This window comes from Pituophis catenifer, unplaced genomic scaffold, assembly GCF_029215685.1.
Source record: "Pituophis catenifer annectens isolate HBS135680 unplaced genomic scaffold, rPitCat1.0.hap2 SCAF_1, whole genome shotgun sequence".
Taxonomy (NCBI): Eukaryota; Metazoa; Chordata; class Lepidosauria; order Squamata; family Colubridae; genus Pituophis; species Pituophis catenifer.
In genome coordinates this window covers 245,746,862-245,763,550 of record NW_027256881.1, presented here as the reverse complement: position 1 = coordinate 245,763,550, position 16,689 = coordinate 245,746,862, and the positions used below count along the sequence as shown (strand labels likewise).

General features: G+C 37.4%; 2 protein-coding genes across 3 annotated transcripts in view; one reads left to right on the top strand and one right to left on the bottom strand.

The window, feature by feature from the left end:
- The window catches only part of TOLLIP (toll interacting protein), a 37,335-nt gene extending 33,259 nt beyond the window's left edge, over window positions 1–4,076 (top strand). For both annotated transcript variants that reach the window (XM_070932922.1, XM_070932913.1), the window contains one exon: window positions 263–4,076. In XM_070932922.1, the coding sequence (XP_070789023.1) occupies window positions 263–477 (215 nt within the window). In that variant the 3' untranslated portion in view covers window positions 478–4,076. The remainder of the gene's footprint in view (window positions 1–262) is intronic.
- A 10,837-nt stretch (window positions 4,077–14,913) lies between these two features.
- LOC139308924 (mucin-5B-like) overlaps window positions 14,914–16,689 on the bottom strand; it is a 72,736-nt gene continuing 70,960 nt past the window's right edge. The window contains exons 47-49 of the mRNA XM_070932900.1: window positions 16,415–16,463; window positions 15,684–15,795; window positions 14,914–15,372 (exon numbers count right to left, since the gene is read on the bottom strand). Of these exons, the coding sequence (XP_070789001.1) occupies window positions 15,216–15,372; window positions 15,684–15,795; window positions 16,415–16,463 (318 nt within the window). The 3' untranslated portion in view covers window positions 14,914–15,215. The remainder of the gene's footprint in view (window positions 15,373–15,683; window positions 15,796–16,414; window positions 16,464–16,689) is intronic.

Here is a 16,689-nt window from a genome sequence, read left to right as displayed (position 1 = left end):
TGATGTACTAGGAGAACAGCTTTCATTGATTATTATATTCTGTGACTCTTATCACCTCCAATGTTCACCAACATAATTTCATAGAACCTTAATGATCCAGAATTGTATCTGGTATTTTATTGTACTTGCTTAAATGCTTTTTATCTATATGTCTGGAATTAACTGAATTTCTTAAAGGGGAGATTTTATACACTGCAACACATTTAAATTCATTAGGATTTGGTATTTTCCAATCAGTCTCCATTCTCTTGTCTTTTTCCAGGGATGCCTGCTGTTTGTAATCCAGGCATGGTACCTGTGGCAGTTCCACCACCTGCAGTCAACCCTCAACATGTATGTAATGAAGAGGATCTAAAATCTATCCAAGACATGTTCCCCAACATGGACAGAGAAGTAATCCGTTCAGTACTAGAAGCTCAGAGGGGGAACAAGGATGCTGCTATCAATTCCTTGCTTCAAATGGCAGAAGAGGCTTAGATCATTCTCATACTGCCCTTCATCGTTGTTACCTTTAATTTTGATTTGCCAAGCCAGGAATTTAGTTAGAAAAAAAAATGCCCAAGCAAGCAACCTATCTGAGAGGCTGTGATCTATTTTTGTCATGAGTGGTAATTGGAATATTGGTTTTTACAGATAACCTTAACAGAAATCTCAGCCATTTTATAGCTTTTACTTCTACCCTGTCCACATTTCTGATGAAAGATAGTGTTGAAATACCTCTGCCAATTCCCCTCCCCCTTTATTTGTTTGCTTTCCAAAACCAACAAAGTTCCTCATCCACTTGTATGCATTATGCATTTGGAAGTCCGGGAGTAGGGTGAGTATCAGTTGAGGGATGAGGGAGACCGCTGTTCTATAAAGTGCTTTTATTAAAAGCAATCTTTCTCTCAAGCAATCCCTTCCTGTGAGACAAAAAGTGATCACACAGCACCCTTTGGCTTGTTTAGTGATATTTGAACATTAAGGCAATTTGTAATACTTCCTACTATAGGGATACTAGTTTTGTTGCAACTTTCAGTTTTGCTAACGAGAGATCACTTTTCAATCTACTAATTGGGCACCAATGCAATGTATTTATAATTTTTCATTTGCTTCATGAAGTGCTGCTGTGCTTCCGAACTTACAATCAGTAAGTTCATCGTTTTGCAAGACACAGAAACATACAGGTAGTTCTTGGGTTACGAGCATTTCTTCAGCAACCATGCAAAATTATGACAGTTGAATGAGGGGAATCTATGATGGGTCCTTGAAGTTGTGGCCGTCGCAGCATTCTGCAGACACGTCATCACCAGCTTCTCACAAGAAAAGTCTCGGGAAACTGGTAGGAGATCATAAGTTACTCTTGCAAGTCGTTTCTGCTGCCACCACTTCTTCTCCCGAGGAGCTCCTGGGCACATGAAGATCTTACACTCCGTATCCCACAGCACCCACCCACCTGCATTCCATAGTACCCGCCCAGAGCACCTGCCAACCTGCACTCTGTAGCACCCACCCACTCAACCCGCCTGCCCATAGCTTTTGCCCTTTGTCTGCCTGCTTGGGATGCCATTTCAGTGCCTCCTTCCACATCATGGTCATGTGAAGTCCTTGCTTACCAGCTGGAATTGCTGTTGCTAAGTGATGTGATCACATGTGTCACATTTTATGATCATATTGTTTAATGGCACAATTGCTATCGTAACCTGAGGACTACATATATGCCAGAAGGGGACAGAAATCTTCCTGATGTGTTTTTATGCTTGTTTGCTCCTATATTTGTGAGAAACTCATAAAACTGAAGCAGTGGAATGTTATACCGTAGAAATTCAGCATTACAAATGTAATATACTTCCTTGTGATAAACAATAATGGTTTGAAAAGAAACACCTTCTTTTTTTTTACCCTTTTGACAATTGATTTTAAGGTATAACATTTCAGTGGAATATTCACTGTTGTAAGGTTTCATAAGATTCCATTTAACCTTAATTCTATTAAAGGCGAAACATATGAAAAAAATTCATTGCCACAAATGAAGACATGACACATTTAGAGTACAATCCCAATATACAGAAGCTGTACATAATAATTTTCTATTAGAGTTGTAGATCTGTTGGAGGTAACAAAGTTTATATTTGTTTAAAGTTGGAAAAAGTGAAACAATGCACTTTAATAGACACATTTTACATGCTATTTGAGTTTTTTATTGTTTTAAACATTTTAAAATGCTGTCTATAATTGCCAGACAATTTTTTATTTCCTAAAGTGTTTGAAGACAATAAGGCATCAAGGTGATCATGATTTTTATTGTTTTGAAAGAAGAAAAACCTCATTATTTCCTGCTTTTTTCTCTCTAGAAATGCTTTATTGTATCATCATAAAACTCCTGGCAGAGCTAGCTATAGTTAAAATATTTATTTTTTTAATTGTTAAAATATATTGAGAAAATAATTTTAAATACCTTATCAGATCCATTTATTGCTTTGTTTAAATTCTAGCTATTTTGCGCTCATAAATTTAATGGATTAGTATTTGTGAATGCTAAATTAATCATTTCCTCTTCTGTTGCTTTTTACATGAAATAAGTGCTTTTCAGAAGCTCCAGAAGAGGTATGTGTCCATCTAAAAATCAGCTGTGTTTCTTTCGCCATAGTTTGCAGTACTGTCAGATTAATGTTACAGTTAATGTCAGTCATATATCAGTAATACATTGGTGAATTCTTGTGAATTTGTTTAGCTAAGACCCTTAAGATATTTTATTAATTAGAAGCAAGGAGCCAAAAATCTGGAATACACCATATACCATCCCAATGGAATAACGTGAGCTGCATAATATGGCTATGTAGATTTTTCAGTGATGCTTCATTTGTGAATGAAGTGTCTCTGGATCAGGAGGTGGCAAGCTATGAAGCAGCTTCAGCTGAAGCTTTGGCACAATTACTTCATGTACCTTCTAAAGGCTTGTGTTTGCATTTTGAGATGCATTTCTGTACAGATAGTTGGCTTCTGGATATTTATTGAGCCTCGAAGACTGCTGCTTTTTTATGTATGCACGGTGCACGTCCAGAGAGATTTCTGAAGAGTCTTCATAACTCTATTGCAAAATTCAAAGAAAGTTTAGACCTATTTCTAGATGTTTGAGTTTACTCAGAGATAGATAATGGGGAAGGTTTTAAAGAGAATGTCAGTGAATTGTATTCTTGCTCTTTTTGATATTAAATAAATCCGCATTCAGATAGATCCAATGGGTTGTTTGATATTCTTGCTAATAGGGCTATTCACTAAAATCTGATTAGCATTTTTTCCACTGACAAAGATATTTTTAGAAGGATTTTTAGAAGAATTCCTCTCATTTTTCCAGAGTACTTATTTGGAAGGGGTAAAGGATCTGGAGGTTGAGGGGAAGGAAACCGGCAAAGACCCTGGTTCTCACTTTGCCATTCAGCCAGTTGGGAAGCTCTGCTGGATGAAAAGCTTTCCAATGACAGAGTAGTCCATTCTCAAAAGAGTAGGATGCAAGCATTGTTACAATTACAACCATGTTTTTGTTCATTCCTGGATGTACTTTGATTCTATAAACAAATTTGGAAATGTTTCCCATGGATTTCAATGAAAGTTGCAAAGTTGGGTTACAGATTTCTGAGGTATAGAGCTGAAATTCACCAGTTATCTACCACTTAAAGTAAATGCTAGGCAGCATACAACTCTCCCTTGCATTTTTCATTATGTTCTTTGTGACAACAGTTTGTTACACAATCCACAGCATTTCTTCACAGCACAGAAGCTGTGTTAAAAGTCTGATGTGCATTGACAGTAGCTTTAAACTCACCAAGAATCCAAGATTAGTTAAATTCAGGAACATTTTGCCTAGCCAGATGCTTGCTACCTTTTGTTCAATTCTGTCTGACTATGTGCTGATGATTCTAGGCGTTTCCCTTTCTAGATATTATTGCCTGTGTTGGCTGACCTGTAATGCTGTACTGAGGGTGTTTTGCTGTAATTCTGAAAACATTTCTTTATTACTCTTATTCATATTCAGCTGTTTGCATTATACAACTTATTTCTCATTCTATCTAATTTAATAAATGTATATCAAATCATTTATGGCCATGGTCTTTTATGGGAGGCATGTTGCTTCAATCCATGACAGCTGCTGAGGCTATCTGTATTCAGTAAGATATAAACAGTCTTCATAAAGCATTAGCAGTTTGTATTTAAATATGGAATATCTGAAGTCCTAAAGCTTCCTTGACTAATTATTCATTTGTTTGTGTGTAATGGAATATCTCCAAGAATGAAGGGATGCATTCTTTGAAGGATGGAACAAATCCATTTAAAATCAGTAACTTTCAAGGACTGGAGTGGTGTCCTTGAGTCAAATAAATCTAGATTTGAGTTGATTTTCATTTAATTCATATTGCAGTTTTTTGCAAGTAGTATGGCAGGAATAGTAACTCTTTCAGTATAGCTGTGAAAGCAAGTGCAAACTTTACTGAAAACCTTTTACTTCAGCAAATGTTGCCAATTTCTTTTTTAAAAAATGGTTATTCACTAATAACACTAAGGTTATTCAGTTGTATATCTTGTTATACACTTTTTATCTCCTTAACAAAAAGTACAAAAATGAGTAGAGAAATAATAAAATGGCCTCTTTCTCAGCCTTCTCCAGTCAGACACAGAGAAGGGTCTCTGCTGCTGCTGCAGTGACTGAAACGGAGTTGAGGAGATTATGCAACCGCCCCTTGTAGATCTGCTATAGGGCATTGCAAGTCAAAACAACTAGACACAAAGACAGTTTCCCCCCCAAGACATCACTCTGTTAAACACCTAATTCCCACAGCACTGATTTAGGCCTAAGGATATCTAACCTTGTAGTAGGCCTGTATTACTATTATTCTTCTCATCTTTCGTATTACCTCTTGGTATCCTATTACCCATTACTATTGCTTTGTTGGTTGTATCTTATGGTCTTACGATTTATCACTTGGTTGCTTTTATGTACACTGAGAACCTATGCACCGGACACAAATTTCTTATGTGTCCAATCACACTTGGCCATTCTATTCTATTCTATTCTATTCTATTCTATTCTATTCTATTCTATTCTATTCTATTCTATTCTATTCTATTCTATTCTATACCACACCACACCACACCACACCACACCACACCACACCACACCACACCACACCACACCACACCACACCACACCACATATTTGCCTGTGTTAAATTGTATTGCTTAAGACTCCTGGTATATTTGAGTGTTTGACAACACTTTCTCCACCACAGAGATATCCAGGCACAGAGCTTCATTTGGGAGTTGTCTTAATGCTTTATAAAATTTTGCATGAAGCAAGCCATTTCTGCACATCCTACAAGAGGTAGTTGCACAATCTCCTCATTTCCTTTTCAGGCACTGCAGCTGCAGCAGAGACTCTTCTCTGTGTCTGGTTGGAGAGGACTGAGAAAGAGGCATTATTATTATTATTATTTTTCTATTTATCACAGCAATCTATGTGCCCGATGCAATAACTTGGTAAATCTCAGGACAGTAGAAATGCAACATAAATAAAAGATGCATCTGTTAGTCATCCAGTGCTGCCTCAACAAATGAAGTCAGTAAAGTATTCTGTTTGTGACTCATAGTGAGACACAATTTCTTCAATACAACCAAGGAAGCTAATCTGGGATCCCAAAGGAATGAACGAGAGTGAAGTCCCCATGTTATGCTCTTATCTCCATTCCACTAATAACTAAATACAAAAACTACACATGCTTATTACATGAATAAAGTATTGCTATGATCAGATGTTTTTTATTTATTTTATTTTATATCAAATTTATATACCGCCCTTCTCCCTGAGGACTCAGGGCGGTGTACAGCCAAAGTAAAAACATAAACCACAAACATTAAAATACAATTAAAAAGATATATATATATGAGAAAGTTTTAAGGGCATGGCGGAAGGCACCGAGATTCTCCTTATCTCTGGGGGCAGCTGGTTGCAGAGGGTAGGTGCCCCCACAGAGAAGGCCCTTCCCCTGGGGGCCACCAGCCTACATTGTTTGGCTGATGACACCCCGAGGAGGCCCTCTCTGTGGGAGCGCACAGGTTGATGGGAGGCCGTCGGTAGCAGCAGGCAGTCTCGAAGATAACTAGGTCCTATGCCATGGAGCGTTTTAAAGGTGATAACCAACACCTTGAAGCGCACCCGGAAGACCACTGAGAGCCAGTGCAGCTCACGCAGGAGAGGTGTTGTATGGGAGCGCCATGCAGCTCCCGTAACTACCTGCGCGGCCGCATTCTGGACCAGTTGGAGCCTCCGGGTGCCCCTCAAGGGGAGCCCCACGTAGAGAGCATTGCAGTAGTCCAGGTGAGAGGTGGCGAGGGCGTGAGTGACTGTGCACAGGGAATCCCGATCAAGAAAGGGTCGCAACTGGTGGATCAGGCGAACCTGACAAAAAGTCCCCCTGGCTACAGCCGTCAGATGTTCCTCCAAGGACAGCTGCATATCCAGGAGGACTCCCAGATTGCGAGCCCTCTCCGAGGGGACCAAAGACTCGCCCCCAATAGTCAGGGATGGAGTCAACTGACTATATCGGGATGCCGGGAACCACAGCCACTCAGTCTTGGAAGGGTTGAGCTTGAGCCTGTTTCTCCCCATCCAGATCCGCACAGCCTCCAGGCACCGGGACATCACTTCAAGGGCATCGTTGGGGTGGCCTGGGGTGGAGATGTACAGCTGTGTGTCATCATTAACCAATGTTAATTGTTATTTCAAAGCTGGTTTTGAACTTCCAACTTAATAAATCCATTGGTCAGCTGGTGGCAGGTTTATAGCTCCATTCATGTGGTTGGAGCAATCCATTTGACAAATTCCTGTTGTTAAGTGAGACATTTGTTAAGTGAGTTTTGCCACATTTTACGACCTTTCTTGCCAGAGTTGTTAAGGGAATCGCTGAAGCTGATAAATTAATCTGGTTATTATGTGAATCTGGCTTCCCCATTCATGTTGCTTGTCAGGAGTTCGCCAAAGGTGATCACATGACCTTGGGAGACAGCAACGGTCATAAATATGAATCAGTTGCCAAGCATCTGAATTTTGATCACATGATCATGGGGCTGCTGCAAAGGTGGTAACTGAAAAACTGTCATAAGTTGAATTTTTCAATATCATTATAACTTTGGTCACAAAATGAATTGTAAATCAAGGACTACCTGTACATTTTAGATGTGTGAAGGCATTAGCTCTTTATATTACATTATTTTCCCAAAAAGAAGCCCTACCCCAAACATAAGCCCCAGTTAAGATCATCAGCCAGACGGGTACATTAAGTACCGTATTTCCCAGAAAATAAGACCTAATAAGCCCTAATGTATCTTTTGGAGCAAAAATTAATATAAGACCTGGTCTTATTTTTGAGGAAATATGGTAGTTTCCGTATGTTATGTCATTCATGACCTTGATGGGTGTTGGGTTCTGCGCAGCTTAAAGTTAGGAGAAACTATTGATTGCATCACAACTAGATAAGGATATTGTATGTAAGGATGAAACCACTTTAAGCAGAAGATGCCCCGGGCTCAGCATAAAGACTCTTCTTATGCCTGTGTTGGTTTGATTATAGCATTGCTTTTTAAAGTAATTTGGAAGGATAATTTTCATGAGGTTGCTGGAGTTTTGTCAATCATTTTCATTTTAATGCTATTTAATGTAGGCGTTTTGGAGGATATGAAATGATAAGAATACTTTTAAAACTAATATACCAATGAGAACAACCCCTTCCAGCAAAAGTGCTACTAATAACTGCCTGTGTATTTTAAAAAATAATATAGAAAGCAGCACATTTTAGGGGTAAATTGGCATCTCAAATCTCTAGTTGTGAATAGTTCGCATTCAAAATACTATTATTAATTTTTGAAAAATCAACATAAGCAGCAGTAAAGGAAATCATGGATTGGATTGCAGTGGGATAAATAGCTCCTGTTGTCAGTATTTCTATAGGAATGTACGTATTTGATGGCACTAATTACACTTGGTAATTCAACAATGTAGCTGAAGGGGTGAAATATCTATGAAATCTTCCATGCCACATTATAACGTGAAGAACCCTTGAGAGCTTCCATGGTGATTAGAAGCTCAGCGTAGAGATGGAAAATTATTTTTCCATCTCTACACGCACTATCTCCCCAAGCAGTATGTTTTGCTCTAATCAAGCCTGAAGTGTATCCAGTAGGAAACATGATAGTATGTCAGCACTGATTAATTGCAATAAAATGCAAATGGCTTTGTTACCTTCCCTGGGCCAAGATAAGGAGCCATCTGTTAGTCATAATTACTAATTTTACAGTAAATGTTTTCTTCAATGGAGAAAGGGCATAAGCACCCGTGATGAGTAAGGATTTAGAGGAGAGGATATTTCAAAGGCCATTACAGATTCTAAAATTATCAAGGATAAAAACTCTGCAACTGCAGCTTTTCATAAAGGACGAATGGCATTCACAGTTCTGTGCAAAGTTTCAGCACTCCTAGTCCAATTGTGTGTTTCAGTGGTTCCCTGGGTGAACAAAAGCTGACACAACCGTCGTATGCTACAAAGGGAAGTACATTTTTCTGAAAATCTGAATGCTTGACATTTTCGTGCCGGTGGCTATAGATTCAAAATAAGAAATCTGAATATTACGAGTGCAGAAGCTTTTGTGTCTTTCCAGTCAGTGTTGTGAAACGCCTCTTATGGCAGAAATATCTTCCAAACTTTTCCTGTAGTTATCCGGTGATAACTATGATGATTAAGTGCCATTAAGATGGTTTCAGCTCTTAGCAGCTGCCTAGATAGGCTTTCTCCATGATCTGTCTCTCTAACTCAGGGATCCCCAAACTTGGCAACTTTAAGACTTGTGGACTTCAACTCCCAGAATTCTCCAGCCAGGTATGCTGGCTGGAGAATTCTGGGAGTTGAAGTCCACAAGTCTTAAAGTTGCCAAGTTTGAAGACCTTTGCTCTAACTGGTCCTCTTTGTGGCCACTACTGGGCTAGAAGGCAGAAAGACCAGAGATAGCAATAGCACTTAGACTTATATACCACTTCATAGTGCTTTACAGCCCTCCCCAACAATCTGGGTCCTCATTTTACCCACCTCGGAAGGGTGGAAGGCTGAGTCAACTTTGAGCCTGGTGAGATTCGATCTGCCAAATTGCAGGAAGCCGGCTGTCAGCAGAAGCAGCCTGCAGTACTGCACTCTAACCATTATGCAACCATGGCTCATACAATAAGCCAGCCTGGGACTTCAGTGCTAATGAACTAGTCCTTGTGCCTTACTCAGTGATGATTTCCATTTGAAAACCCTGGCACAAGTAGTCCTCAATTTACAACCATTCATTTACTGACCATTTGAAATTATAACTGCACTGAAAAAGTGGCTTATATGCTTGTGACTGTTGCAACCGTCCCATGGTCACATGATTGAAATTCAGGCACTTGGCAACTGGCATGTATTTATTTAGATTGTTAAAGGTATATGCTGTCCATCTCACCATCGGAAGCCGTTTAGGATGGTTGTAGTATCTTGGGGTCATGTGATCAGAAGTTATAACCTTCCCAGCTGGCTTCTGACAAGCAAAGTCAATGGGGAAGCCAGATTTACTTAATTACTGCATGTTTCATTTAACAATTGCAGTGATTCACTTAACAACTATGGCAAAAAAAAAAAATCAAAACTAACAACTGTCTTGCTTAGGTTCAGAAATTCTGGACCCATCAATGGTTGTAAGTCCAAGATTACCCATACAGATCTTGTTTCAAGGATCTTGGAAAAGTGACGGAATGGCTTTAAAACTGCTTTATTTGGCTTGTCTGCTTATTTTTTTCAAACTGGCAACAAAACTGTATTGGACTTTGTCCCTCCTGTTCAGTGTTTTTTCATTTGCCATTTTTTTTTCTTATTTGATCAGTGGGCAATCACTCTGCTTGATGACACAAACTCGGTGTTTTCATTTTCTTTTATTTGCTCCAGCCGCTTCTCTATTATGAGCAGGTAGCAGAATTATATTCTGTGCTGGCTAGATTAAACACCCTGACAGGGAAGAAGATGGAACAGCTATGAACAGCGACTGGACGGACCAGCTTTGCAAACAACTGAAAATTGAAGAGCTTCCTCCTGTACAGACTCTACTTTAGGAAGGGTGGATGAGCTATTTACTTTAAGCAACCAATTTCAGCCACTAGACTCAACAGAAATTGGAATGGAGTGAGAAATGACAATTGCCCTTCTTCCCTGCCACTATGCTCCCAAAGATGGACCTTGTTCCAAAATAAGCAGTTCTACATTTTAGGGAGAAATGACTTGCAGAAGAACTTTCAAACAGAAGCAGTCTTTTCTATCTGCAGATACAGCACCTCTGGGTTTTAATGAGAAAATGTTCAGTTAGACTGACTATGCTTCTGAATTTTGTTCCAATTAACCTTAGACACAGGAAATAGGCTTTTAATCCCTTCTGCACTTTTGGTAAAGCCAGCTGCCTACAACTCTACTGATAATATTCTTGTTTTTTTTCTCAGTGTTTAAGACACTGTTCTAAGTAAAATTTAGTTTAAATAAATGACCAATTGCAGGAAGCAGTTGTAAATGACATTCATGTGCCATGTGCATATTGTGTGAATGTGAATAGCTAGCTCAAGAAGAGAAACAAGTTAACGAGTTGGAGTTGTACTCATTCCTTTCAAATTTGTGAATTTTGACATGGCAGAAATTTGCCAAACCTCATGCCTAAGGCAGGCTTTTTAGAGTGGCATCTTTGGGCGTTATGAAAGTTGATGCCATTCGTACATCATCAGTTTGGGAAACATGACTTAAGCTGTCTATTTAAGGCTTTGAGCAAAATGTTAGCTATTTAAGACTGAAGGGAAATAAGGTTTTTAGTGCATTTTGCTGAGTGAATGATTGACTGTTGAAGAGAGCTTCGACTGGAAGGAAATTTAGTAACCTTGGTACTTAGGTTACCCTATTTCTCTTATCTACAGTAGTTCATTTATACTGTTCATCCAAAGATCAGATTTTCTGCTGTCAAGAAATTCAGTATCCTTGTTATCGAAATGATTCTCATTAACCTTCTGCCAAAAATCGAAGCCTCCAGGAGGCAGCTTGAGTTATGCCTGAAATATTTTTGTTAATGGCTTTTAGAACTGTTTGCTGAAAAGGATCTGAAAATGTAGGAATGTGTTCAAAATCAGTCAAAATGTGCTAGCTACCTGTTCTCTATGGTATGTTTTACTGAAGTAAAAACAGTACCATTTATACTGCACTCAGATTTTAGTCAGGACATAGCCTTATATGATAAGGATGGATGGCTTTTTTATCATTTTTATTTTTATTATATAAAATACAAAAAAGAAAAAAATAGGAAATTAAGGGAGGGAAAGGGAGCATGGAAAAGGGGTGTGTGAGGGGGAAAAAGGGGAAAGGGAAAAAGAAAGAAAAGGGGGCATTCCAACTCTTGTTAGCACAATACATGATAAACACACTTCAACCTCAACTTTTTGCTTTTACACATTAATCTATAACTAGCCATTCCTATAACACCAAATCTTTCTAATCAACAAAACCAAGGTCAAAGTTTCATTTTTTTCCCCACAAGCACAAATTCCAGAAGTGATATCCAAATAAGAACATATTTTCCTCTTTGAATAAAATAATCAATTTAATTATTCCTGCTTTATCTTCCTTGCTATGGAAATAATGTGTATTTAGTAATCTTTGTGAATTGTCACCATTTTTATTTACAAAATGTATTGTATGCTTTCAAATTCTTTGACCTTATTGAAAAAAAAGGGAAAAAAACCTTTATTTCACCCTTTTTTCATCCTCTTTAACATACAGAGTTTTTCTTTAAACTGTACTTCATTTTTTTAAAACTTTCTCTTAATACAGGTATTCTCAAATACATTTTCAATATCTTTTTGATGGCTTTTTGAGGCAAGGAAGAACCATACATATTTATCAGTTAGCTCAGCAAGCAAACCTAACTCTACCTACTTTCTGTTGAAGGAACAAAATAACTGACTTGCTAAGTTCAAGATGGAAGAATTCTTAAATTGAAGCCTTGTAATGCTGTGACCACCTCTCACCAGACACAATCATCAGACCAGCTGGAAAATCAGGGGATCTTAATGCAGTATAACGAATGAGTTGTGAACAAACATCTGGATTGCAATGTTGCATTGTGCCTGTATTTCTATGAAAAAAAGCCTTTCAGCATGGATTCAGAACACAGCATCTTTTGTTGCTATGGCCTTTACAAAATCATGGACATTTTGTAACCTTGTGAAAGGGATTGCGGAGGACAGACAGATAAGAATTTGTTTCCATACACATCGGATAATGGGTGATTTCAATTTTGTTGGTGGCTGTTTCAGAATGTTTTCAGGAAGAAGTGTGTGCTAATCACCAGGTTTGATTTGAGCAGCAGTTTGGAAAACAACATTTATCAACTTGGCCATTCAGTTTCAAATTTGAAGCTTTGTTCACTGCTTCATCTATTAAGAACCGAACATATGACCTTCACATTTGGTCAAAACTGGATGACAATTACAAGATTTGCTTGAAAATACAACCAAATCTATTAATTATGGCCACACTGGAAAGAGACAGTTGACATTGGCCATATAGTAAGTTCTAATAAAATAGATGGCACTACTTTTAACAATAATAAGTGAAATGTATGTATTAGAGAATAAAAGAGTATTAGATGGAAGGAAAAGATTTTAGGTTTTAGGGGGGGAAAGGAATCTATGGATTTCCATAGTTTGTAAGGAATTTTAAGGTTTGGTGTAATCCTTAGGGTGGGGGGAAGGCATAGTTACTTTGCTTTTAACCCTCAAGCAATAAAATTGGATTCTTTTCTAGCTCTCCTATTGTTTAATATGTCTGTGAATTCAGTGGTATTTACTTTAATCAAAAAGGGGCCCCATCCATTAAACTCAGTGATGGGCATCTGCCAACACTGCTGTTTGCTGCTGATGCAGTCACTTTTTCAGTGGGCTTTGAGAGAAGTTGCCTGGCTTTAGCAGAACTGTGTAAGAAGTGAGGGCTTACAATCAATCACTCTATGATCACCATTGTGGTTTTCTTGGGTTTCTTCTTATCACAAACATCAAAGGTAAATTGAGTAACATCAAAATTTGAAGGAGCTCCAGCTTTGACATATTTTTTCAGGCCTCTGGAGCTTGGCACAAACGATTGTATTTCTGCCAAAGCTAATAATAGTGTCAAGGCAATCCTATTTGTTTGTTTTTTTCATTCTAAAGGAGCAGATGCCTACCTGCCACCATCAAGCTTTTTAAACAGATTTAATTTGCCATATCTCTACCCCAAATGCTGTATCATGCAGAGTTATGTGCCTACAATAATTCAAAATCCCTGAAATTGCTCAAGATAGATTGTTACATGTGCTCTTTTGCATTCACCTGTGTTTCATATGCTTTAATGAAAACTGACATGATTCCATTGGGAGAAAAGGTTCATATCAGCCAATTATCTTGTTGGCTTAAATTCCTGTTTTCCAAAGTTCCCCTGGTCTCATTAATGGTTTTTCATGGCTTTTCATCAAGGTGGAAAGAAAAAAAAATCTTAGTTGACTATTCATTCAATTCAGTGATTATTGTGGCCTTTCCATCTACTCTTTGCTACCCCTAGATTTAAAGAGAAATAAAGCTGAAATCCATCAAATAATCTTTGACACTACACAGTAGATGAATTTGGATGCTATAGTTATCCTTCAGTGGTGGTTGCAACCTGGAAAATGTTTACACAGGTAATCCTCAATTTACAATAGTTCATTTAGTTACCGTTGAAAGTTACAATGGCACTGAAAAAAGTGACATGACCGTTTTTCAGCCTTACAATCATTGCATCTTCCCCATGGTCATGTGATCAAAATTTGGATGCATGGCAACTGACTCCTATTTATTACAGCTGTAGTCCTGGGGTCATGTGATTCCCCTTTTGACAAGCAAAATCAATGGGGAAGCCAGATTCACTAACAACTGTGTTACTAACTTAACAATTGCAGTGATTTATTTAACAACTGTGGCAAGCAAGGTCATGATATGGGGCAATGTGCTGACATTTGTAAACCACTCAGAGAGAATGCTGCAAAGCACTGTGGAGTGGTATATAAGTCTAAAGTGTCCACAACTCAGAGAACACCAAAAACCCCACAGTCCTGAGCTACAAATATTCTACGGTATTATATGGCCCCCTTTGGCTGATGGACCCTGTGTTTGTGGTGAGAATGAACCTGAAATACTACCATTGCCCACAGTTTCTATTTGCAGTGATTTTCATACAAAGCCATAACATTTCCCTATTTTATCATGATGACATTAAGAAATCTTTCTTTACTCTTTGATATTATTGCATTTTTATATAATTGTATTTCTACTTATCTTAGGTTTTATCTTGTTGATTGTATTACATTCAATTTTTCTCTTTCTCAGTTTTTTTAATCTTAATTTTTACATTTTATATGACCATTACACTGTTCATGTTACATTGGATTGTTTGTGCTATGTTTTTATTTTGCAGGTTATTGATCATAATTATGTAATTCTTTCTAAAGGTTACTAGTTGCGAAGGACTGTCCTACTCTTTTTATATAATTAAACAGTAAGTTATCACAGTGTGATAGTTTGACTTTAATGAATGCCAGCAGCTGGATGAATGAAAACAATAGTTATACCAGCTGAACTTGTTCAAGTATTGTTTATTAATCTCAAAAAAGCAGAATTAAATGGGAAAGTAAGTTTAGTATCTGCATTGGTGCTATACAGAGGTTTATGCCAGCAGATTATGTTATGTTGTTTAAAGACTTGTAACCCCTGCCCTCCCCCCCCCAAAAAAATCAGCAAAGCAAGAGAAGCATGGACATATAAGAATTTAATTTTCTACATTACAATGTTATACATTTCTATCATTATGTTAGGATTACTTGGAAGATTTTCCAAAGAGAAAAACCTTCCAATGAGAATGCAGTTTGCCAGAATGAATGTAATTTTTTTTTTACATGAAAAAGGACATTAATTTGATTAAGCAACTGGCCAACAGAAACATATATGATTCAAGGACACAGGAAGAGATCCAAAGTAGCACTGAATGATGACTGATTTCTGACAAGTGATTGTTGAATTTGTCTTGGATTAAGAAAAATTAAAAAAAAATATCCTAGCTGGTTGAGGCTTCGAACTAGCATGTATTTTTGCACTTACACTCATCCACATATAAATAGTCATAAATGATGGTTGTGCCATTCAGACATGTTAAGGTTACTTCTTTTTTATGGCTCTTGAATTCTTGGCAACAATTACATTTATGCTGAAATGCCTTTTCCTTTTGGGAATACCTGTCCGGGTGGAGAAAAAAAAATTAAGATACTTTTGGTAAAATGTAACTTATTACATGCTTTTTTACATTGTCCATCTCAAATAGGTCTTGGGGGTTACCATAGAGTTTAAAAACTCCAACAAATAGTTGGTCAGAATGATTAAAAATGCACATAGCCACCCAATCATCAAAACAATCCAACATAACCAACCAGCAAATTGAAAGGAGCTCTTGTCTCCAAAAGCAAATGAAGCTGATATTTTACGAATATCACATTACCCAGTAGAGGAATGAATAGTTAAGAGTAGGATAGGCCTCTTTGTCACTTACACTGAAGAGCTTGAACAAGTTCCTTCACAGTAAGTCAATTCAACAGTTTCAGGAGATACACATTCATTTTCACGGATAAGAGTTTGATTCTTGTATGGCTTGCAGTTTGGTACTAAAAAATGAAAGGTAAAAAGGAAATGTTTTACTTTTCATTTAGTCTTCATATTCACTGTTGTAGTTGCTGATTAATGAAATAATCTACTATTTGTTTCCTTCCAAGTTATTTTTTGATCTTCTCAATCTCTCCTACAACTTTGGAATTCCCTAGTGGCTGCCCATTCACGTGTTAATCATCTATTTTCCCACTTAGCTTTTTAGTCCAGATAAGGTATGCCAGATGTTGCCATCTGCTCAACAGCAATACTAATAATGATGAATGTTACACAAGCACACAAAGCCTTCATTTTTCACTCTCAGGAATTCAATAATTAATAACACTGGAGTATTACTTAAGTGTGCAAGATGTATGTCATAAACAGACTAGGTTTTGCTGACCTGATGGAAAAGAGTCCATGACATGAAAGATATAAGCAAAAAGAAATTGAAAAAAAAAATGTTTTAGGAATCTCAGGAGACAATTTATCTCTAATGATGCAGAAGATTCAGTTTTTGGCCTGTCCTCTTCAACATTTTGATTCATAAATTTAAATGAAGAGCTAGAGGTAATACTGATCAAATGTACTTAATAAAGACCTTAGGAATTATGCATTTTTAAATTGTTGTTTACTTACTCTCTTTGCATATCTTGCAGCAGCCATTGTGAGTCAATTCAATTTGATCCTTTGACAACAAAGAAAGTTTGTGTTATTATTTTAATCAATATCACATCTTGATGTACATTAAAAGATATTTCTAGTAGGGGTTTTTAATTGCCTAATAACATAACAACTACCTATATAACAAAATGCTTCAATCTATCGTTATTCAATGTTTCCAAAAAGGAGAATCAAAACCAGCAAGTTATGAATTGATTATGAGTTATTGCTTATTAATAGATTACTGCTTA